The 26,518-nt window shown below is 37.3% G+C and overlaps 1 protein-coding gene across 1 annotated transcript in view; it reads left to right on the top strand.

Moving 5' to 3' along the window:
* Positions 1–26,518, top strand: part of FHOD3 (formin homology 2 domain containing 3) — a 707,140-nt gene that overhangs the window by 372,887 nt on the left and 307,735 nt on the right. Inside the window, 1 exon segment of the mRNA XM_072599353.1 lies at positions 5,470–5,575. Within this exon segment, the coding sequence (XP_072455454.1) occupies positions 5,470–5,575 (106 nt within the window).

Here is a 26,518-nt window from a genome sequence, read left to right as displayed (position 1 = left end):
ATTTAGAATGGAGGGGAACTTTGAAGTTATCTAGTCCACCTTCCTCATTTTATTTATCATTAATCATGATCATCATCAGTAAATACTGATTCCCCATCTTTCCCAGGCTAGAAGTTTGAGGATACTCACAGACCTGATCCCTTAAGGGAGCTTTGACCTACTTCATTTATAACTTGGGCTGTTTCCCCCTTCTTAGGCCATTTGGCGCAGGAAGCCCACCATAATGATGATAGACAGTATAGGGCCCCTTCTGCAGAGCCTACTATAGCTCAGAATTCCCATGTGGAAGAAATGCTTCCAGCCTCAGCCTCCTTGGTAGTTGAGACTACAGGTGTGCACCACCTGTAATTCAGCTGTCCTGGAAAAAAATGAGATGCCCCCCAGCTAGTGTTATTTCCAAAGTGTCACAGATGGTAAGTGTCAAAGCATATATTTGAAACTAGGTCCTCTGCTGCAAATGTATTACTTTATCAAATTGCTTGCCTTCTCAATGAGAGTGAGGAGAAGGGGACAGAATTTGGAATTCAGAATTACAAAAAAAATGAAGATTAAATTGTTTTTATATGTAATTGGAAAAAATAAAATATTAAGGTTAGAGAAAAAAAGGAGGTCCTCTGACTCCAACTTGAGCACTCTTTTTATTATATGACACTAAATGCCTTTCTCTTATTGCTGGCTTTATATCAGTTAATCAAACAGCCAAGCCCACCTTTATTTGAACTTGGAATAAACAGCTGTTCAGAAACATATACCACATCAATCCATAGCAACATTAGTGCCTGTCCTCATAATTATTCTTGGAGTTAAGGCATTGTTTCTAGAAGCCTCTTGTTAGGGTGGAGGGTGGACCCTCCCATGGCTTAACCTGGCTTCACATCAGATTAGCTAACTTTTGCTCTAAAAATTAGAAAGACCTTGGGTAAATAGAGCAGAGGATCTGATTTGTTGGAAAGGAAGAAAAGGGCTCCCAAAAGGTCCATTGATACTATCTAGGGAGGACCTCATACCCAGTGAGGTGATCCAGTAGACAAGTGAACAGAACCAGAACATTCTACACAGTAAGAGAAATATTGTTCAATGAAGAATTGTGAATGACTTCACTATTCTCAGCAATACAATGATCTAAGAAAATCTCAAAGGACTAATAATGGTAAAGCATACTATCTACCTCCAAAGAAGGAACTCATATTGATTGAATACAGACTGAAGCATGCCGTTTTTTACTTCCTTTCGTTTTTTATTTTATTTGAATTCTCTTATACAAAGTGACTAATATGGAAATGTTCTGCATATTCGTACATGTATAACCTATATCTGATCGCTTACCACCTCAGAGAGGGGGGAGGGTAGAATTTGGAACTCAAAACTGTAAATAAAAATGTTTTTTAAAATGTGATGCCCAGACTTGATCATGATACTTTACAGACAAGCTAGGCAGCAGAATATGGTGTCAACTCTTGTTTCTGACACTATTCTCTCTCTCCCTTTCTCCCCCTCTCCTCTCTTCCCTCTCCCCCTTCTCATATATACATGTTGAGGTTACAGACAACATTGTGAAAATTACGGTAAAATTCGCCTGTTTTTACTTTTCCAGGAAATGTTTCCCACAATTCCAACATTCAGCTATATCATCTCATAAGCTCTTACTCTAGCTTGGTATAAAATTTAGCTGGGCTGGCACATGACTTCATTCAGAGCTGCTAGATGATCATTTATTATCTCCACCTACTTGGGACTCCATTTCCTTTTTATTTATATAGGAACTACTCTTCATAGGCTGATGAAGATTTCATTTGATAGAGACTATGGAAGCAAAATTAGAATTACAATGTATTTCCTTCTCTCTTTTGTCTGTTAAGACTATCCAATCCACCCTAAATGTCAGGTAAAGTCTAGCTCTAATTGTTTTCCTTGCTTCTCTTACCTTAGAAAGCTCTTTTTGTTGTCCTTATAACATTATTTGGAATCTTAAGATAATTTTTGCTTTTAGATTTCCTGCTAATATTCCTAGAGATTTGTGCTACTCTTTAAAAAATAAATCTTGGTTATGTTTCCTCCATCCATCCTCTGTCTAGGACCTTTGAAAATCTGAGCACATCACAGAACTCCTTGCACAACCACATTGTTCTTGACAAATGCTTCTCTTTTTTTCTTCTTCTTTGGGATTTTTAATTCATTATTCCATTGTCAGACCTTTCAGTTTTTCAAAAGTTCATTCCTCTTGAGATGTTTTCTTTATTCATCTTAGGGCCATCATATCATAGAATCTCAGGGTTGGAACAAATCTAAATTATAATTTCAGCCTCATGTCAAATGCATGAATGCATGAATATACTCTGAAGTGTCTCCAACAAATTTATCTCTTGTTCAAATGGAATAGAGGCAGTTGGTAAACATGACTAAATAATGAAAGTATTGGGTCTAGATAACATAGAGGGGAATAAATATCTAAGTCTGGGAAGTAGGACAAAATTCTGGCTTTGCTGTCCTTGCCTCTGTCCTTCAACTTTTAAAATGACCAAGCTTATCAGTTCTCATTTTTGTTGGTAAATATTGAAATGGATTGTAAAAAGAGAGTTCCTTCTTTGGAGAATTATAAAAATGCAATAAATGATCAACTATTGCTGTGGTTTGTTTCCTGTCCATAGTTCCTGCTTAGATAGATAGGCAGATATATATGCAGCCGCACAAAATGTAAAATACCTCCATACACACCCTCCATTTCCCAACCTGGGACAATTTCCACAAAGCACTCCCCAGGTTATATGTATGTAACACCGTGGATGTAGGTCTCTGTGGCAGATGAGGAATGGAGAAGCAGGGAAGAGAATCTTTGGGTCAAGAAGAGTAGATTCACATAGCAGATGCTTACCAAGGTAGGGCAGCTAGTTGATGGGTTGGTTGTTCGTTCCTTGTTCTCTAAGAGGATCAATGACATTACAAGGATAAAGGTAGCACAGTGGATAGAGTGCCAGGCTTGGAATCTGGAGAACCTGAGTTCAAATCTGGCTTCAGACAATTACTAGCTATGTTACCCTGGGCAAATCCCTTCACCCTGTTTGCTTCAGTTTACTCATCTAGAAAATAAGCTGGAGAAGGAAATGGCAAACCACGCCAATATCTTTGCCAAGAAAATCCCAAATGAGCTCACAAAGAGTAGGGCACAACCAAACAACAAAGACGAAGTGAGGGGCTTAATTGAAAGGCTAACATTTAAGATTATGGAAGATAACTCACCTCACTACTTGCAAGCTCCTATGACCCTCATTGTTTTATTCATTGAATGATTAATCATGGATTCCTTTGTGACATCGTTTCTGTTGAAAAGTTGAAATGTTATTAGATTTATATTGTTGTCTTTGTTTTTACTCTTTTATGTTTGTTCTCCTAGCTAAATAGTAAACCACTTAAAAGCCAGGATTATGTCTTAATTTTTTTTCAAATATGCTCTGGCACCTGGCATAGGAAGGCAGGGTTCAATAAATATTTATAGATATTACAGATGGATAGACATAAATTCAGAAAACAGTATTTCTAGGTAGTTGTCATTCCACCAAGGAGATTTCTATTGCATGAACAGATTTATTATAAAATTAATACCTAAATGTTCAGATCAGATTGGTTTGAACAATAAAGATAATAAAGACACAGCCATATAGGTTATCAACAGATTAGAGAGTTTTACAGCTAAAACCAATTTTAATTAACTTTATGGGACTTCTAAATTAATTTCATAGAATTTGTTGTAATGAATACATTGCTAGCAATCTCATGACCACCGTAATGTGCAGTGTGCAGAATCTGCAGAGGAGGCAGATCTCATACCAGGTTTTCTGTAGTGAATTAGCAAATTAGAGGAAAATGCTTTGAAGTATTTTGAACCAGTAGAAAAGGGAAAATTTCTACCTTTCCTTCAGCAAGCTCTTGGATCTTTTTTGGTGGTGGTAGTTGGTGGGTGTGTGTGTGTGTGTGTGTGTGTGTGTGTGTGTGTGTGTGTGTGTGTGTGTGTGTGTTTGATGGGTCACTGGGGACTTTAGGCAGTTTTTGCTTTGGGGCTTGGTTGCTTTATTTATTTGTAGAGTGGAATGACAATGAAGAGGACTTAGAATAATAGAATATTGGAGCTGGAAGGGTTTACAGATCACCTAACTGAGCAAGGTACAAATCATCTCTACAATACCTCTTAACAAAAATTATTTGTTAATCATAGTAATCATAGACTTTTTAGAGGGAAAAGGGATCTTGGGTGTCATTTAGTCTGATACCCTCATTTTTCAGATGAAAAAGCTTGAGGTCTAGAGAAGTTGATCATTGCCAGCATCACCCGCCTAATTAGTGTCTGCTGAGACCAGAATCCACACCTCCTGGGATACTGGAGGTGAGGAGAGTTTGAGCTGCAATTGCTACTGAAAAGGAAAACTAATAGAGAACACAATGCTGTCTTTCTTCAGTTCTCCCTCTCCCCCCACTAAGTTCCCACCATTTGCACTGCATGCAGAACAAAATCAAATGCTTTTGGTCTTATTTCTGGGACAGTGGAAGGAATTTTGAATTGAGGACCCAAATTTAAATCTTGGCTCTGCTGCTCACCTTGGGCAAGTTAGTTCAGCTCTCTCAGACTCAGTTTTCTTATCTGTAAAATGAAGGCGTTGGATGCAGTGGTCCATTAAGGTCTTTTCCAGCTCTGAATAAATGGGAGACCATGACCAACAGACTAGGAAAAAGGTGTCTTATAGCCTTTATTGTAAAACCAAACCAAACAAAACAAAAAAACAATGTCATAAACAAGTCAGTGAAGTCAGTCTCTTTGGACATTAGGAGTGGAACGCCCTTCCTTGTATACTAATATACATTTTGGTGAGATGGATTTCTCCCCCCCCCCATCTGTGATTTCACAGATGAAGAGAACTCTGGTGTTGATTCATGTCAGGCATGCAGATTGGCAAGTCATGTATAACTTAGGGTCTTAGAGAGCTGCCTAGTATAATGACAGGTCTGTGTTACATACCCCATATATGTCAAAGGCAGGGCTGGAACCCAGACCTTTCTGATTTTTAAGGCTGGTCATCTATCCACTACTCCATGATGCCTCTCAATGGGATCTTACCTATAGAAATAATTTTTTAAAAAGATTCTAGATACTCAGTCCGGCATTAACTTTGGATGAAATGGGACAATTTCAAAGACTGAAATACAAACAAAAAATGTTCTGCAAAACACTTCTGACAAAGTAGAGAACATTCATTTGCCTCCTCTTCTTTAGATATCTGGAAAAACAGTTTATAAACACAAATGTCATGATAATTTGTAAACAGGTTATTAAATTCCTTTGGGAATATTTAAGTAAATTCATTTAAATAGAACCAAAAATAATGGTGAGAATTTTGGTTTAATGGTTTGAATTTGGTTTAATATGTAACTTAAAGAGGAACCATGTATAAGATCAATTTTTTCCTCCTTCCCTTTCAGGATGACAAGGATTTGGTGCATGAATTTGTTGTGGCTGAAGGACTAACTTGCTTAATAAAGGTGGGAGCTGAGGCAGACCAGAATTATCAAAACTATATCCTTAGAGGTAAGTAACTGGAATCAATCCCATGACTCTCTTGAAGAATGTTTCTGCTTTTCTTATTTAAGGATTTAATTACCTAATATATTTTTTCCTGGTCTGAACTTGTCAAAGGTCCATTTTTACTGGCATAATGAACATTTGACTAGGAAATTCTTCATACCTAAACAGATAGGAAACTGCTTTCCACCTTGTAGTAGTGAATAATTGCTTGAGAAATTGTGAGTTGCCTGGGATCACATAGCCTGGATGTATCAAAGGCAAAACTTTAACCTAAACCTTGACTATGAGGCCATCCCTCTATTTATTCTGTCATGCTGCCATGCTAGTTAGGGAATTTCCATTTCAGGGTTCATATGGTGCAAAAGAAAAATCTTTGGTGTAAACCACTCTTCCTACTTGTTAGTGTCGAACATAATTCTATGAGTTTCATAAAATTAAGTTCTCTTCCAAACTTTTGAGAGAGAAGCATTGAATACTTGAGATAATCATTAAAATAGATCCTGTTAGATGAAAGTCTACAATGTTCAGTGTGTTTAAATGAAGTTCAGCCTTCACTAATTAAGGATAAAAGATAAAAGAAGTTTAAACTAGTTCTTGGTATATTGTGCCCAGTGGGGGTAATTTTGGCTTTCTGACAGTCTCCCTGAACCCTGAACTTGAGGTTATTTTCACCATTGATGTGTATGCTACCTCTGCCTTCATGGCCAAGCCTTGGCAAAGCAAGGGACTGATTTACTCCTATAAGGAAAATGTCAATTCTTCATGTTGTTGGGTCTTGGCTAAGGAATAAATCCATGTAATATGTGATTAAAGATCAAGTTGACTAGAATTATAAGGCAGTCAGAACTGAATTGTCCTCACCTAGTTCCTGGCATGTCCTCTTGCCACAGCTGTCATTATCTTCTCTGCATGGTCATTTTCCCCTTACCCAACTATCTGGATTCTTTCTTCCTTCTCACCTTGCCTCACACTGCCTTGCCCAGAAACCTATGTCAAAAAAAAAAGAAAAATACAAAGAAAAACATAAAACTTTATAAAAAGTAAATGTTAATGTTCTCTTAGCTTTTGATAAACACATCAAATGTCATGCATGTATTTTGTAACCCATCCCTAGTGGCTGTTCTTCTTTGTTCTGTCTTAGGATAGCAGTTCCAAAAGACCTGGGAATCTGTCTTCTCCCCCACACACACTTCTTTTTTTTTTTAACTTCTGTTTTTTTGCCATGCTGCTGGTGCTCTCAATAGAAAGTTGTTAAAAGTTATGCTTTGTGGATAAGCTCTATTATTTATTAATCAAGAAAAGACTTGAGAAGAAATGAAGTGTGTAGGGGGAATGCTAGCCACCCTCAGTTATCTAAAGGGCTATCACATGAAACAGGCATTAAGCTCATTTTTCTTTGGTCCAGAAGGCAGTATAAGGAGCAATGGGTCAAGTAGACTTGATTTAATGAAAAACTTCCTAACATTTTTTCAAAAATTAAATGGATTGTCACCAGAGGTAGTAGGCTGCCCTTAACTGGATGTCCTTTAGTTACATAACAGACATATACGCATGGATCTGTATATATGTGTTGAGAGAAATTAGTATTATACTAATATGTTAATAACTAAGTTTTAATTGATCCACCTTTTTTCCTTCTATTTTCTGTAAAGGTGCAACTCTTGTTAAGGTCAGTCAGTCTCTGAAGGGCATGGCTTATTGATTAGATTGCCCCTAGCCCTCAAGAAAGGCAGAAACAGTTTATGTCTTAAAGGAATGTACATTCTAATGGGGGAGGCAACATAGGCATCTATATGCACATACATACACATACATGTATGCACACATATACGTTTGCATATGTATAAATGTGTGTATGAGTATATACATACACATGTACACTGAGACAAAAACCCCTAAAAGACAGAATTTCTGGGTAATTCATCAATTTATTAATTAGACTAGCTGGCAATCAATAAATTGATGGTCAGTGGTTTCTCGGTAAACAAAGAAGTCAAGGAAGACCCTGCTTTTTTTTTTTTCTTTTTGTCCCCAGTGCTTATCACAGTTCCTGGAACAGTAAGCATTTAATTAATACTTATTAATGGTTTGATAAATTGATTGTGTCCTCTAACCATTGACTTCTTTTTTTCTTCTATTAATGAGTTTCAAGTAGGTTGAACTAGGGAGAAGAAAATTTTCAATTCTAACTTAAATAAGAATCTGAATTTTAGGTACTCATGTCAGTAGATAAGAACATATTGGTCAGCATTTTGTAGATTGGATGAAATGTTTATCATATTTTCAGATGGCGTGAAGCTGGACAGGATAATTAAATACCAGGACAATCAAAATTCTAAATGATCTAAACAGTCTAAAATGCTTGATTTTACTGGTGTAGGGGAACTCCCATGGTAGGAAAGCCTCTCCTGATTCAGAGTGGCATCTTCTTTACTGATTAGAGACTTGGAGAGTTGCCAGTAGCACAAAACTGTTAACTGAAAGGTGAAATGACTTGCCCAGGGTTACATGGCCAGAATATGTTAGATGCAGGATTGACCCAGGTCATCCTGGCTTTGAGGTAATTTCTTTCGACATTATACCACATTGCCTTTCTAAGATAAATGCCATTAGACAGAATAAATGTAAGCAAACAGTTTCAAGTTATTAAAGGGGAATGGTCAATACTGAGGACATATTTGATTTGTATTGTATATACAGTCACTAGTGTAATCTAATTCTAAAGACATTGGTGACTCAACATTTCTATATTAGGTCTAATCATTACATTATTATATTTTGGATTGCAAAGAATTTCCAATGTCTGGAAATAGGAGATCTCCCAGCATATAATTTTGACGGTAAATGAACATACCCCACCAAGGTATACTTAGATTACAGAGTAGATTATGTATCTGTAGATAGATAGATAAATAGATAGAAAGATAATACTTGCTGTACTCTGAAACTAATTTACTTGTGTCTAGATAATTGATTGTAATTAGAGGCATAATATATTTCTTGATTATTGCATTTTTATAGTATCCTTTTATGAATGTTTGAGGGAAGTGCATTCTGAGGAATTTAAATGATCACTTTGTGTCTTTGGGTTTAACATAGGGAAATTATTTCTTAGTGCTCCTATCTTGTAATACTTGATTTACCCTTGTTACTTCCAAATAGAGTCTCATAAATCTCTTTCTCTGTGTTTATACCATCAGCTCATATTTGTAATTGTGGAAAACACATGCTCACCTTGAATTATTCCACTGTTAGTCAGCCACCAGGCAATTTTTGCATGATTGATTTTTTAAAATGTTTAATATTAAGCTAATTCCTAAAACTATAGTAAGAATCTGTGTCCTACTGTGAGTGTATATAGGAATGTATGTGTCTGTCTTTTACCCACGGTTCTATAAAGAAATAACATTTGTAGAATCTTTACTATTTTCCCACATCTGTTTTTAGAATACTTTGAATTTATCTTTCCTCTCCTCTCCCCTCCCTCTCCCTGAATATTTTAAAGCTATTACTTCAATTCTATGTCAGCTCTTTTCTAGTTCCAGGAATCTCTATGTGCTTTCAGTTTAAGGTTGTATCTACAGAGAGATAAAGATAGGTTTTGAATTATAGTGTAACCAAATTTCTTCAAACGTGAGTAGGCTTTTAAGAAGAACACTGACTGTACAACAAGTAAAAATAACATTTATCTATCTTATTATTTTTGGATGACTCTAGTGGATACTCTAAAGCTTTCATGATAGCCATGTACTTAATATAAATCTAATTTGGTATTACATTAGCTCATGGCTATGGTAATTGAAGTAAAACATTTAAAATTGCTTAGAAGAGTATATATTTTATGGAATTCACATATTAATATGTTAAAGTTTACATATAATACACGTTCAAGAGAATACAAACTCTCGTAATGCACTACATTCAGCCTGTTCCGTACCATGCTTCACATGCCAACCAGCCACAAACTAGAAAATGATGGCTTATGTGGGCATCATTGCCTCACCCCTTTTGCCAGAGACACCCTTACTCTTTATCCTTCTTTCTCTTAGAATAAAGAAATAATACTACTTTAGCCACTGGAAAGAACTTCATAATCAACTGTCCGATGGCTCCTCTATAATCCCTGGGACATTCCAAACTCAAGCTGTCCTCTCCAGCCATCACTTTCCCACATGTGGTGCCACCCCTATTAGAATATAAGTAGGAACTGCATCAAATTTGCCTTTCTATCCCCAGCCCCTAGCTTAGTGCCCAGCACAAAATAAGTTTGTTGTTGTAGTTGAATTGTTTTTCACTCATGTCTGACTCTTCATAATCCCATTTGGAGTTTTCTTGGCAAAGATACTGAAGTGGTTGACCATTTCCTTCTCCAGCTCATTTTTCAAATAAGGAAATTGAGGCAGAGTTAAGTGACTTGCCCAGGGTTATACAGCCGGTAAGTGTTTGAGGAGGCCAGATTTGAACTCCGGAAAATGAACTTTGCCGATTCCAAGCGCAGTGCTCCGCACTATGGCATCACCTAGTTGTCCATGCATACTACTTACTTCACTTTATTAATATTATATACTTAATATTAATAATATTAATATTATGTAATATATATGTATACACACAGTTGCATCCTAGTGGGTCTGTGATCTCATTGAAATAGGCATCTTCCAGTTATGTAAATTCTTAGCTCATTCATAGTTTCTCTGGAATCTTTGTGTGTCTCTTCCCATCAGCCCCCTACACAAAGACAAAGACTACCCAACATACTGGAGGCCTTTCTCTAAATCTTATACCATTCTGTATGTACCAGTATTACTTTTTGGTTCTTGTTATACGAGGAACCTCACCTCCTTAATGATTGCAAATTTATTGCAAAATAGCCTTATCTACTCTCAGAACACTCAGTTCTTTTATATAATAATATTCTAATTTGTGGGGCAGCTAGATGGTTCAGTGGACCTGGAGTCAGGAAGACCTGTATTCAAATCTGGCCCCAGACATTTGCTGGCAGTATGACCCTGGGCAACACACTTAACCTCTCTTTGCTTGAATCCACTGGAAAAGGAAGTAGCAAACCACTCCAGTGTTCTTGCTGAGAAAACCCATGAACAGTAGAGTCCATGGTTACGTTTATGAGGAGCCAGACACAGCTGAACAGCAGCAATGCTCATTGGTATTCTATGTACATGTCTTATCACACCCACTAGTTTGTAAATATATAGTATACATTAAATAGCTTATACCGAAATGAATTGAATTTAAAGAGGATGTCTTATTTACTTTTCTGTTCTTTCCCTGTACCCACCTTAGTGCAGTATAGCATAGTCTAGTGAAAGGAATATTGGACAGGCAATCAGGCAACTTGGGTTTACTTCAGGTGTTGTCAATAAACATCTCTCTGATCTTAGGAAAAACTTTAGAATTCTAAGATCCCATATTTAAAGCTGGAAGGGACCTTACCAGTCATCCACATCCTTCATTTTATTGATGACGAGATAGGCCCGGTAAAGTTAAATGCCTTTTCAAGGTCATTCAATGATTAAGTAGTCGAGTGGTGATTCATACTCAAGTCCTTTGACAAGTTATTTTAATTTAAATCTTACTTTCCTAATTTTCTCATTTTCTTCATGTAAAATGAGGGAGTTAGCCTAGATTATTTCTAATATTCCTTTCAGTTTGGAACTCCACTGTTTTGATATAGCAAATGACTCATATGTGTGTTTGAATTAACAGATATATTGCATTTTGTTTCTTCTTTCCTGTGAGAGGTGATGTCATCGTGAGAGGTGATACCTGAATGGAGCCTTGAAGGGAGTCAGGAGTTCTAAATTGTGAGAAGTGAGGGCATTCCAAGGATGCGGGGCAGAGTCTATGTCCCCATGCCTGACGCTAATTAGCTCAGCAAATTCTTGTCATTTATATAATACAGAAGGCTAGGAAATACCTGAAGGAATTTATCTAAATTATAAAGGACTCTACACTTAGAAATTCAATTTTAAGAAAAAGTACTGCTGATGTCATGGTGGACCGTGGTCATTGAAATGTGAGTTAAGGATGTGCTTTACTCTGGTGCCTGCTTGGGAGCTGATTGTTAAATTTTCAGTGAGAGCATTTATACCTCCAGAATAAACATTACAAATCAGTACTTGATTTATTGTTTTGTTGATGTCTAGACTTAAGAAAGTGATGGAAAAATGGTAACAATGCAGATTAAATTTAAAAGTGTGTCTAACCATTTTTAGGAGGAGCCTCAGCAGCCATCTAAACTGACCCATACACAAAAGTAATCTCCATTATAACATACTTGACAAGCTGTCATTCATGACATTTTGCATACCCCGTGCTTATTAGTATGGATTTTGACTTGAATTTTAGGGAAAGGAAAGATAGTTTTTCTGCAGCCATCTAACCTGTCAATTAGATTGGTTCTGTTTCTAATTACACAGCACAATGCTGGAAATTCTGGTTAATTTTGATTAATGAGGATATAGTGGTGGTGGTGAGGTAGGGGTGATGGGATCTTGGAGCCCATCCTATGGACCATGCACCATGATGAGCCTATGCTGTGACCAATTCTTTCAGGATATATTCTTTGGTCTCCTATGCAACCAGAGGTTTCTGGCTGGTCCCTGTGTACTGTGTAGTGCCAAGAGGGAATTAGAGCTGAGTCAAAGAGTATTGAATAGCAAGAATTGCCCACTCTGTAAATTTTTAAAGGAATTGGCAACTTCTGTATTCCTCTTGTATCTTCTTCCCCTAACCCTGCAGGTAGCAAGCATCTCTGTCTTGGAGGCACAGCCTAACAGCATCCTGCAGGGAGGGAGCAGGAGAGCAGGCATCTGGAAATCAGCTCATTCTTTTCTGTCATATTTCTTCCTGTGTGGCACATACAAGATGGATGGTCTTCTGGCTTCTTTCTCAGAAGTCTCTAGAAGTTGCACTCAAAAAGAAGTTACCAATCTGGTGAACTCTCTAAGAGAGTGTCTATTTGTCATTTTTAGGGTCTGACCTCTCTATGACAATGCTCTCTGGGAGCCACAGATTACAAATTTGTTACAAAATACTTTAGAGGTATGTGTGTGTACACATACATATATGTGTGTGTGTTTATATACACATATATAATAGTTTGACATAACTTTTAACGTAGTGAGCTTTTGTTTAAGCACTACATTATGAATATTCTTAATCAATACTATAGGGAAACAGAGCTAATCTCATAGCCTCTGCTGCATCTTTTAAGCAATGAAGTATTGTGAGACTGTAACAATATTAACCAGAGGGAAGAAATTAGTCACTATATTCTGATGTTCAAGTTTTATTCTAATTTTTCAAATTATATTAAAGCACTGACAAACCTACCTTCCATCTTTGAAGACGTGGGGCACTGAAGGTGTAAAACACTGTATAATATTGCCAATCTTCGTTGTTTAGCTGAACTGCTTTCCTCACTCTTCTCTTCCATTCTTTATTATAAGGCTTGGTCCTTTGGTGATGGGATGGCTAGGAAGATAGTTAGAAATAGAAGTGGTATTTAAAATAAAAGATATGAAAAATTTTTTAATTACCAAAATATTCTATTGATCCAAGTATAGGTTTACACTTCAAATGAGATCTCTTTGAAAGAAAATACATAATTCACACATGCATAGAGAGTTAGACTGACCAAAAACAGTGATATTTATAGGTTGTACTTAGTAAAACTAGATTTTGGGGGAAAAGATAACCTATATTTGGAACCAGCTAGGTATCAGGCATCTTTTATATTTGAGACTCACTGGGTACTTCTGCTGAATAACCGTGCTCCTGAAGATTCTAAGAGTGCTTTGGTATATGGAATTGTGGTCAGCTCCTGTTACTAAGATAATCAAAACATTAATTTATAACATGTAGTCTTAAAAATATTGTACATTTTTTTTTGCTTGAACTAGTGTAGGCTACAGGACTTGCAAATGCACCACTGGGCAGCCTCCTAAGGGAACAGTCAGATTGTTCTTTAAGTTGGAAAATGTCTCCACGTGTCCCTCCCACCAGATCTAGAAAACAGAATTCCAGTCTTGTCGTTCACCCACAGGGTATCATAGCTTTATATTGCAGACTAAATGGAATGCTTGTTTATCTAGACAGGAACAGAAACTGACATGACTTCTAATCTAGGATTACTCATTTAATGTCCACATTGCAATTTACAGAGTCATCGAGTCTCACTTATAAAATACCTTTTCACATTAGCACTACTGATAATTACATAGGACTGTTGTGGAATTCAGAAATAAAGCAGGAGAATTACATCTTTTCCTTGCTGTCAGTCCTGGTGATACCAGAAGGTTTTATGTTACTGTTTCAGGGGCTCGAGTGGGATTAGAAGCTCTGGGTTCAATACCAGGCACTCCCACTTCCTCTCTATATGATTCACCTATTTCCTTGTCTGAAAAGTAATGATAAAAATGCCATCTAACCCTCCCTCACAGCCTGTGGTAAGGAAAGGATGGAATCATAGATATTTCATAGAGGAGGGAACTGAAGTCTAGGGAAGTTATGACTTGGGCAGCTAAGCGGTGCCGTAGATGGACAGAGTGTCAGCTTGGAGTTGGGCTCTGTGTTGTCTTCAAGAAGACCTGAGTTTGAATGCGGGCTCAAGACTTTCACTAGCTGGGTGACTCTGGGCAAATTGTTTAACCTCTCTTAGTCTCAGTTTCCTCATCTGTAAAATGAGTATCATAGCACCTACCTCCAAGGGTTGTTGTGAGGAGAAAATGAGATCAGGCAGTGAGGTGGTACAGTGGATACAGTGCTGGCCCTGGATGCAGCAAAAACTGAGTTCACACCCTACCTCAGATATCTGCTAGCTGTGTACTCTGGACAAGTCACTTAACCTCTGCTGACTCAGTTTCCTCAACTTTAAAGTAGGGATATAAATAGCACCTACCTCACAGGGTTAGTATAAGGATCACATGAAATAATATTTGTAAAGTGCTTAGCACACAGTAGGTAGTTAATAAATGTTTCCTCCCTCTCTCCTTCCTTCCCTTTTTGACATGCAGGTCATTTGTCAGAGGTGGAATTTGAACCCAGGTACTCTGAGTAGAGTCAAGTGCTTACTGTCTAAATCATGTATACATGTATATAATATATATTCAAATATGTATTTATAATGTTCTTTATAACTGTAAAATATTGTAGGAATCTAAGCTAGGGTTATCATTTTGCTTGCATAAAAATGAAACTTTGGTTTGTATATTCTGCCTTATTGGATTTCCATGAAAGGTGATACTTTGGGCCAGACTGATCCTGTGAAAAATGAATACACTGAAGCATGACAAACACATATCTTTTAATTACTGAGAAATGAGCAGTTGGTCCTGGATTGCTGCCTCCTGTCCTTTTAGAATCTTTGTAGAGGTTTCCTTATTGTTTTTTTTCAAAATTTATAAATCATATTTGCAAATATTATGCAAATGCAGTCTCAGGTAAGGGGAAAATAAAGAAGATTCCAGTATTTCCAAATTAATAGGGAGGTGACATGGCATGGCATGGTGAGAGGCATGCTTCATTTGGATTCAGAGATCAGCCCAAATTCTAGTCCTAGCACTTACTGTTTCTGTGACCTTGAGAAAGACATTGGACCTCACTGGGTCTCAGTTCTTCATCTGTAAAATGAGAGGGTTATTGTAGGTGGACTCCAAGTTTCCTCCAGCTCTGAATCTATGATTCTGTATCTTTGTAGACCCATGCATATAACCTTTGGCTCCTAGGTTGCTTCCTGGAGAGCATTGCTTTAGAGAAATGGGACTTCGGAAGCCAGTTTAGTGTTTTCTCTTTGAATCTGGCTTTTGGAGACTCCTGGAAGATAGAAGCCAGAAGAGATCATCCATCTTGTGTATGCCCCAAAGGAGGAAGTACAGCTAGAAGGATTGAGTGGCACATCTGACTTCTGTATGCCTGGTCTCTTCACCTCCAAGATGCTGGCAGGCCATGGCTGCAGGACAGTACTACCTACAGCTGAAGAAATATTCACTTTTGGCCCCATGAAGCTTCCTGCTTGGTTTAGGAGATGCTGAAGGAGAGCAAAAGTCTCTCCCTTTAAAGTCTACCAAGTGAGCCACTTTTTACTGTTCATTGTCCCTTGCTCAGTGAAGGGAGGCTAATGGCACATGGTGAGCAGCTAGAAGCCTCTGGTTGCATAAGAGAGCAAAGTACAGATCTCTTCTGAAGTTCCCTAGACAAAGACTCAGTTGTGGTATTGAAGGCCTATCTTCAGGACTACATACTTCTTTGGTGGGGAGAAAAGGAGAGAGGTGTGTGTATGTGTGTGTGTGTGTGTGTGTATGTGTGTGTGTGTTGCTATATATTCTAGTGCATACATTAAACTTCTAGTGTTCAATTTTGTGATTCTACCCTCCCAAATTTTGTATCCATTTTAAAAATTTAATGTGACTACTGAATTTCTCCCCTCTAGATCTTACATAGTTGCTAACCCCTTCCAATGCTAGCTTTTGTTTGCTTAAGTCAAGTGTATGTCAAAACAAAATTTTTTATCAAAACAAATTCAGTCCAACCTGGGCATACGTATATACATACATACATATGCATATGCATATATACATACATATATACACATACCCACATACATACACACATACGCATACATACATATATATTATGTATGTGTGTATATATGCATGTGTGTGTTTGTATGTGTAAACTTGGTTGCTGCCAGGATCAAGTTAAAAAAAATTATGCAATATATACTTAAGATTTTATTGCACTTTGTGGTTTGGGGATGGGGCAGAAATCCCACCTGAATGTACATTTTCATGTACATGAATAAGTGATGAAATTAAAGTTTTTGTAGGATAGCTTTGGACTGGAAAGGGAACTTAGAAGTCATCTCTTCCAGTACCTCATTTTATTGATGGGGAAACTGAGGCTCAGATTTTATTAAATGAAATATAAAAAACTAGACAATTGACTCATTCTCAGGTTAGCTTTGTTGTAAAAAAGTATCTTCAGCCAACAGCATGCTTGAATTCATAGCAGAAAAGTGAATCTTAGACATAAAATTGAGAAAAAACCACATGGCTGACAAACGAAGACCAGCATTGTAGTTCAGGGACATAATAGCTCATGGTACTTTGTAGAGTAGATAACTTGATAACGTTTGGAGAATTGATGACTTGACTGTGTTTCAGGCATAGCAATTTTATAAATGTGATTATAACCCTATGAGTGTTAGATGGGACTTGAACATTTGGTCTGCACAATATCACTCTGATTCATTTAAACAGTAGTAACACATAAGAAAGATCTTAAAATACAAGTTCTTCCTTTTGCAAGCAACCCTATGCAACATCTCTTGTATCTGCTCTCTTCTTTCCCCACATACAGCCATTGTCTAACTCAGGTCCTTGTCACCTCTCATCTGGATCATTGTGATAGTCCCCTAAATATCCCATCTCTTAGGCCCCACAAAGTTGCCAAAATAATTTTCATAAGGCACAAGTCTCACTGAGCTACTCTCTTGCTCAGAAATCTTCACTGGATCCCTTTTGATCCTTAGATAAAATGGATGTATACATACATATATACACATATGTGCATATAATAATAAACATTGTGTTCCACAACATAGAATGTGTATATATACACACATACACGCATGTATTCCTTGGTGTAGAGTGTATATATATGTATGTATAGATTTCTTCATCCAGCCTCCATTTTCAAACATACCAGTCTCTTCCCTTTGTACACTACACCTTCTAGCCAAACTGACTTGTACGCTAACTCAGAATCAGCATTCCGTCTGCCATCTCTTTACCTCTGTAGAGCCTGAATTACATCCTTGAAATGTTCATTCTCCTTAGATCTGCCTCTAAGAATATCCTCTTCCTCCCCCTCAGATCTTCCCCTCAGGGTGTTCTGTGAACCTCCCTTCTCAGCCCCTAATATGTCACCCAATGGAATCCATCTCTTAGTCTTCTAAGACATAAGTGATGTCGTTTTGTCAGTGTTTTTTGAGGTCAGTTCCTCAATTACTATAGTAATTCACATTTCTGTTACATTTTTAAGGTTTACAAATTATTTCCCTCTCAAGCCATTGAGGCAGGTTGTATAAACACCATCACCCTGAATTTATAGAGCAAAGCATTGGTTTGGTTTTTTTTTTTTATAAATTAAGGCTTCTCCCTACAGCATCCAAAAGATATCATGGCAGCTGTCTTCCAGATTATTCCCTGAAGGCTCTATGTGCTAAGGAAGCTGTTGTAATATAAAACTTCTAATTCTGGGATAAGCAAGACTAATGCACATTGTTACCTGCTTCTCTTGAGGAAATCCAGCCTCAGTGTTCTGTGTGGATCTAACATTCATCTCACCTTCTCTTGGACTCTAGCTGTTCTGGTGATTGATAGGTATGAACCAGATGACATTCTTCATGAGATAACCACAAGTTGAGCCTGACACCAAACAAACATGAACATTTGCTCTAAAGAGGGTGTCTGGAGAGCAGGCATTGGCTCGCTAACTTGATATTTTATAAATAGATATAACTGTTGGTGACATTCACACAGGCTTTGGAAACTGCTTCCCCAGATATCTCTAGACCATTGGAGACAAGTTAACGTCCTAAGAGGCATAAGGTTTCCAAGTTCATGTTGGAAATCTCACAAACTACAAAGAACTTAGGCTGGTTTTGAACACCAAGTCCTCATAGGAATGATTAGCCTCTCTGTATAAGGTTTTAGGATACTGGTTGCATAACAAGACTAATATTTCATAACAAGCCCATACCACATGTTGCTGGTCATAATGGAGGGTTTGCAGTCATCCTAGCACAGTGTCTAGTACAGAGCATGTGTTTAATAAATGCTTGAAATTAATTGTTTGATCAAGAAAGCTAGGTGGTACAGTGGATAGATTCCTGGATTTGGAGTCAGGAAGATCCTAGTTCAAATCCAGACCTGGTCCCTTTTTAGCTGTGTGACCCTGGCCAGGTCATTTAACCTTTATTTGCCTCAGTTTCCTCACTTGTAACATAGGGATAATAATAGCACCTACCTCCCAGGTTATTATAAAGCTCAAATGAGGTAATATTTGTACAATGCTTAGCATGGTGCCTGGCGTATTATTTGTTCGCTATTATTATTGTGAAAAACATTATTAGTATTGTTGAATCTGTTTGTCTTTACAAATATTTTCACTGAATAATAAATGACCTTGATTTTCAAAGTGGAAGGAAGAGGGAGGTTTGTCTTACATCTTGTTCTCTTATACTAAAATATCAAGATTACTACTATATTTATTGACAGCATTTCCTGTTTTCAAAGATATTTTGCTACCTAAATGGGGGGCAGGAGATATGGGAAAATGCTAATCGTGTGACCAAGGGCAAGCAATTAACTTATCTGGGCCCCAGTTTCATCAGTTACAAAATGGGGGCAACAGAACTTTAAGATGCTATTATATATATATCAGTTATGATTATGATTATTTAAGATACATGTATACTTCTAAAATATGTAAAAGAGTTTAAGGCAAATATTTAACCCAAGCAACATGCATTAAATAGATTAGGCCAATAGAATTTAGAATTGAAAGGGACCTTAGAGATCATCTGTTTTAACCTAGTCATTCTCCAAATGAGGAAATTGGGACCCATAAAAGTTAAGCGACCTTCCTGAGATCACTAAGGTAGCAATTAGCAATGTTGGAATTTAATCCGGTGTCTCCTGACGCTGAATCTGGTGCATATTCCGCTTCACCATGACCACTGTCAGTTATCCAGAAGGGTTCCTTTGATGATGTCTGTCCTAGCAATTGTGCAGTGGATCTTGTTTTCATTTGGCTAGACTGGTTGTGTTCCAGCAGCTCCTGGACAGGGATACTGTCTTGCTATTTTAGCAGTATTCACACCTCTTCAGATCCCCTTATCAAGACCTGATGGGCTGCTCCAAAGATTACTGCTGCTTCAGGTGGCCCCAAAGCCTAATGGATAGGAAGTTAGACTCTGCTGCTCAGAACAGCATTCCACTCACCTTCTTATCTTCTGCCCTCCATTTTAGCAGTCATTGAAAACAGGAAATTGACTGAGTACATATAAAAGGATTTCTAAAATTTTAGCACAATTAAAGCAGTTTGTCAGCTAATATTATGAAGCCCCAGCTGTGTGCCAGGCACTATGCTTAGCACTGGTAAAGCAAAGAAAGACTCAAAACTAGTCTAATGGGGGAGATAACATTCCATCAACTATGTACAAGTAAGATGCGTACAGGATATTTTCTCACCCTTCTCCCCCCAAAAAAACCAGTACAAACCTTTACAAAAATAACTAAGGAAAAACATCCAAGTATGCAACATTTAACCAAGATGCACATTCTAGGGAAAGCTTCAAGGAACCCTGTGAATCATAGTGGAATGCAGGCTGTAGTGAGACTGGGCCTTTTGATTAGGGAGCCAGTTCAGGGCATGTGAAAGTTGGATTGTAGGGTTCAGTAAAAGTTGATATTTTATACATTTTGATTCAACAAGGATTAAACAAGGGCCTGGTATTTTCCAGGCATTCTTATAGGTGCTGGGGATACAGAGATTAAAACAAAACAATTCCTTCCTTCAAATAGCTTGCATTCTGTTTAGGGGAGAATACTGTATATACAAATAAATACATGCAAACTATATTTGAAATCAATATGGGATATTTGAGGGGGGCAGTGTGGAGAGCCACTGACATCTAGTGGAATCTAGAAAAGTCTCTTGTTGGAGGTGGTCTTTGAATTGAGCCTTGAAGGGAATGAGGAGTTCCAGAATGAAAAATAATCAAAGTGATGCAGAGCCTGTGGGAATCTGGAGTTTACTCAAAGGCAGCCTAAAAATCTAGAATCAATTGCTATTGTGCTATAAGAAATGATGAACAGGAAGACTTGAGAGAGGCCTGGAAAGACTTATATGAACTCATGCTGAGTAAAAGGAGCAGAACCAGGAGAACTTTGTACACAGTAACAGCCACAGTGGGTGAGGATTTTTTCTGGTAGACTTAGAACTTCATTGCAATGCAATGACCTAAAAAATTCCCAGTGGTCTTTTAAGGCAAAATATCTTCCACATCCAAAGAAAGAACTATGTAATTCAGTCGCAGAATGTAGCAGATCATCTTCTTTTGTATTACGTTTTGATTTGTTGTGTGATTTCTCCCATTCATTTTAATTCTTCTATGCAATATGGCTGTGGTGAAAATGTATTTAATAGGAATATATATGCAGAACCTATATAAAATTGTATGCCATCTTGGGGAGGGAGGGAAAAAAATCTAAGTTATGTGATAGTAATTTTGGAACACTAAAAATAAAAATAAAAAAAAATAAAAAACAAAACAAAACAAAACAAAAGATCTAGAATCACCTTAGAAGTTGGAAAGTTAAGGAGGAATAATTGGATATTGGAGGTCAAAGCAAGTGAGTATGGAGAGTTCATCAGGTTAAGGCATTTGAAAGTAGGCCACTACTTACGGGCACTGGCTATAGCAATGGAAGAAAAAAAGAGGGAGGGAAAGAATGATGTGAATGGCAAGGAAAGAAAACAGGGGGAGGGGAGGAGGAGTCTCTGAAAAGCAGCTCATGTGTGGAAGAAATAGGTTGTGGGGGTGGGGAGGAGAGAAGAAGGAAAAGGAATTCTTTTTCTTGAACCAAACTGAGGATGGACCCGAAGCTATGGGGGGCATTTGTAAGAAACTTTCCTAAGATGGGAAGTACCTGTTAATTGTTTGGAGTTACTGTTGTTTGCCTTTTATTTCCAAGGCTGTTGTATAATGTAAAGGAATTTTCCTGTCTTATCTCTACTCTGACTTATATTTAGCCCTGTTCTACAAAGCCCCTCACTAGTACACCGGCTTGTATGTGTTGTGGATCTAGTACTAATTAGTGAGCAACATGTACTGCTTTCGCTTAACTTCAGTTTGCTCTTCTTAGCAATGAAGCCACTGAAAGACATTTGTGGAAAGTAACCAGAAGTCTAGGGGCATAGGATCAAAGAAATCTTTTCTGTGGCCCTTTAAAGTCTTAATAATTATGTTTTCTCCTCCTTCCCCCACCATGGTGATCGATTCAGAAAATAACAAAAACAACAACAAAATTGACCTGTTTACTGATTTAAAATATCTGTCTGCTTTGCCTGCCTTGGGGAAATTTCTTCACATGGAAACATAGATGTTGCCAAAGAGCATTTGTAATTTCATGATGGAGTTCTATTTGTTTGATATTACATCCTGGTGCTTAACTTATGGGAAATAGTCACAAAAATACAAATCTGTATTGTAATCATTATCATCTGCTGAAATTAAGCCAAAAGTCAACAGTCATTTGTTAAGTGCCTACACTGTGCCAGACTCTAGCTAAGTGATAAAAAGAAAGGGATAAAAAAACCCAAAATAATCATAATAACTCTTTAAAGTATCATTTTTGATACCATTCCTGTGATTTCATTGGCATAGGAAACTCCTATGGAGGTTGAAGAATTTGCCTAGAACACTGAGAGGTTTATCAAGGGATTTGAACCTTTTTGTGTCCTGGACCCCTTTGGCAATCTAGTAACCTATGGACCCTTTCTCATAATAATGTTTCTAATGCATTAAATACATTAGGATTGTAAAAGAAACCAATTCTATCAAAATAGAGTTATGAAAATATGAAAAGTTGGCAGACCCAAGGTTAAGAATCCTTAGCTCTCTTGTGTTCTAATGGGATGGTGTGGCTGACAAGAGAGGGAAGAGGAGGTCGTGTGCAATACTTGAAGGGCAGGACTTGGAGCCAGAAGATTTGGGTTTAAATTCGGCTTTTGCTCTCACTAGCTGTGTGAGTGAATGCTAATCCCTGCCCTGTCCAGCTCATAGGTCAAAATCAAATGAGATTCTCTATAAGAAAATACTTTGAAATTTATAAAGTGAATATAAGGACAGTTAGGTGGTACAGTGGTAGAGCGCTGGGTCTTGGAGTCAGGAAGACTCATCTTCCTGAATTCAAATCTGGCTCCAGATACTTACTAGTTATGCGACCCAGGGTTAAGTCACTTAACCCTGTTTGCTTCAGTTTCCTCATCTGTAAAATGAACTGGAGAATGAATTGGCAAGCCACTCCAGTATCTTTGCCAAGAACTCCCCAAATGAGGTCAACAGAGTCAGACATGACTGAAAATGACTGAAAACAAAAATTCAAATATAAAGGATTATGACTATTTTATCATTGTTGTTATGACAAAAAGGGCATTTTAAAATGCCCTTCTTTGTTGGTATGTCACCATATTAGTTTAAAAAATCTTTTAAACTGTGAAAGGCTAGATTTTTGAATAATTTGTGAGGAAAGTTGATGTAGGTTGATACCTTCTCAAGGTCAGATGAGCCAGTACATGTCCAAAGCAGAACTTGAATTCAGATCTTTCTGACTTGGAAGTCAGTTCCCTACCCATTGCGCCATGCTGTCTCTTTAAGTGGAAAAAGTGAAAGGATGTAGTTACTGGTAAACAACTGAGTCATCTTCTGCTAAAACATGTTCAGAAGAAAATACATGTTCCCATCTAAGATGGGAAAGGGCTTAGAAACCACAATATAAGGAATGGTTGAAAGAACTGGGGCGTTTAGCTTCAAGAATCAAGACCCACTTGGCACTTGGGCTTTCAGATGTTTTCCAACTTCTAGACTCATGGCTCCTTAGCCAAAGTTTGTCTTACTCTTGATCTTAGTTTGTTTATGCAATATTCTTTCCATACAGAAAACTTCTCAATTGTCTGCTTCCCAGACTCCCAAAGTGAGGAGTCTGTCTGGACCCTGAAAATACTCAGTCCCAGCCCTTGCTGGAAAGAATACACCCAGAATTTGAGGGAGAAAATACAGAGTAAGAAGGAAGGGTATGCACTAGAGGCAAGAACAAAGTCAGATTTTTATACTCATCAACTGTATTGGGGACATGAAAATTTTAAGCCCAACCAAATACCCAGCCCCATGGGAAAATGGAAACTAAAACTCTCTTTGGAGAATTTCTGGAGATTCCGTTTAATTTTCAAGGTGTCTGAAAGTTTCTGTTAAGAGTTTGATTCTATTGTCTGAATCCTTCATTTGCCAGTAAGCAATCAAGTACTTATTGGGTGAAGAGTAGATACTGAGAGGGATACAAAATATAGAAAATTCTCAGACCTCATCCTCATGGAGTTACGGGCTTCCATACTACGATTTCATCTATGTGTATGCTCCCTCCCAGAACTCATCCCTGCCTCCTCTTCCTGGGTGACTTGTCCATGTGCTCATGTCCTGCAGGGAATCCTCCACAAGGGGGCCACCCAACATATTGAGGACTTTCCTCTAGATTTCTTGTCAACATATGGGAACCAAGAAAATTTCCAGACTAGAAAAGAAATAAGGCACAAGTGTAATTATCATATGACATTCCATGACACCAGAGAGGGGCAAGAATGGATAAGATTTTTACTAACAAAAAAGATAGAGAATTTAAGTGCTAAGTGGGATTTTCTAGAACAACAAATCAGTACTTATTAAGTATTTCCTATGTGCCAGGTTCTGTACTAAGTGCTGAAATCAGTTTGTCTCCTTGTTTTACAGAAGATTGGTTGGCAGGAGTGGACATGGCAAAAAAAATGCAGACTTTATATATAATAACAGTAGCAACAACAATAATAGCTAGTATTTATATAGTGTTTATTATGTGCCAGGCACCGTGCTAAGTACTTTTTCAATGATCTCATTTAATCCCCACAACAACCACTTTATAGATGGGGAAACTGAGACAAAATAGATGAAGGGACTTGCCCAGGGTCTCAGAGCCGATAAGTGTCTGAGGTTAGATTTGAATTCAGGTGTTCCTTACTCCAGACCTGGTGCTCCGTCCACCGCACCAATACGAGCAAACCAGGATGAAGCAGCATGCTGAGTCTATGGGACGTGGCTGCTTTGGCCATGGTGATACAGGCATCTCATGGGAGACCTCAGACAGATTTGAGACAAGAAGGAACCCTTTAAGATGAAATGCTTTTCATGCTGCCTTTGGCTTTGCATAGTTGCATTTAAATAATAGTCCTTTTCATTGTTTTGCCCTAACAAGTATGATTCTAACAGATCAAAGTGAATTCCTTGATGACACAGAATACTGCAGGTGTGGCGTGGAGTCAGCATGAAATATTAGGCAAACAGGGAACTTAAAAACAGAGGAAATTCACTATAACAAACCTATCTGATGTAGCCCGATTCAAATTATGATAGATGTGGAAAGTGCTTAGAAAATATCTGATCATTTTTGTTCTATTGTATGACACACTGTACTGTAGCCCAGTGTAATTTCCTTTATGTTTTTTGGTTGTGGAAATGAAACTGAACTGCGGGAGCACAAAGTAAGGATGCAGCTGATACAGACATACCTCTGTTAAAAAGCTATATTCCTGGAAATCAAAGGGATGCCCATCCATTGGGGAAATGGCTAAACAAGCTATATTTTATGATTATAATGGAATATTATTGTACTATAAGAAATGACACACAAGATGATTTTAGAAAAACATAGAAAAGCTTACATGAACTGGTGCATAGTGAAGTGAACAGAACAAGGAGAATGCTGCACAGTGACAGCAATGTTGTATGATAAAAAACTGTGAATGACTTAAACTTAATGATTCTCAAAAATACAGTGATCCAAGATAATCCCAAAGGACTAATGATGAAGCATGCTATCTACCTCTAGAGAAAGAACTGGATTGAACATAGTTTGAAGCATTCTATTTTCACTTTTTCTTTCATGTTTTTCTTTTATTTGAGTCTTCTGGTACAAAATGACTAATATGGAAATGTTTTACATAATTGCTCATGTATAACCTATATCTGATTGCTTCCCATCTCTTGGGAGGAGGGAAGGATAGAATTTGGAACTCAAAACTTTAAAAATATATTAAAATTTTTTATTTTAATTAAAGTCATTTAAGCCATTTTCCGTCAATACACTATTCAGAAATCTCAGAATTGACAATAGGAGTCATGTAAAAGGTATATGGAATGTTTTCCAATATCTTACAAAGAGGGGATTATGGCTTGAAAATGTTATTTTGAGACATTAATTTGCCAAATTGTGACTGAATCAGTAAATTTGAAGTAGCTACTTTCCATGGCCAGGTCCACTTAGATTCACATCCTGCCTGCCAATAAATTATAAATTCATTTTTTGTTTTGATTTTTTTAACATGGTCAACTTCATGATAAGCTCTTCTTGAATCTTTTCATTAGTTTTTTTATCATGGCTGTTTAATTTTATATTGTAACCCCCTTGTGTTCAGAAAGATGGAATATGGTAAAAAAAAAAAAATCTTTTTTTTTCCTAAATTTTTGAAATGGGAGGGAGTTAATTTGGTGATGAATAAAGTATGAGAGTAGTTCAGGGGGATAGCAGTGCAATAGATTAACTGAAACTCTACATGTTTGATTTAATTTTTCTTTAAAATATCTTTTTATTAATATGTTTTGGACACAGTGTCACTTCCTATTAAAAACAAAACAAAAACTCACATGTGCCAACTCAGGCTCTTCTTATAAGAAGTTAAACAAAATCATTTTTTTTTTTTGGAGTGACTGACAATACAAGTAATTTTCTATTTTTAGAGCTTACCATTTCTTGATAGAAAGGCAAGATCTAGATCTAGATCCAACATCACTATTTTATTTTTAACCTAAATTCTGTTGTCTTTTTGAATTGTCTCTATGTACACTGTAGACATGCATATTGTTCTCTTGGTCCTACATTTTTCTGAATATGTTCATATAAATGTGATGCCTAGAGGGTTCCTCCCCTTCATTTCAAATATAAATAAATCCACTGGACAAAACTACTCAAATTTGGTTTCAAAGTACGTTTTGGTTGCCATATACACACAAAACCGTAGCTCATAAGCTCCCATGAATGTATTTACTTTTGG

This window comes from Notamacropus eugenii, chromosome 4 (genome assembly GCF_028372415.1).
Source record: "Notamacropus eugenii isolate mMacEug1 chromosome 4, mMacEug1.pri_v2, whole genome shotgun sequence".
Taxonomy (NCBI): Eukaryota; Metazoa; Chordata; class Mammalia; order Diprotodontia; family Macropodidae; genus Notamacropus; species Notamacropus eugenii.
This window is presented reverse-complemented; position numbering and strand designations above follow the sequence as displayed.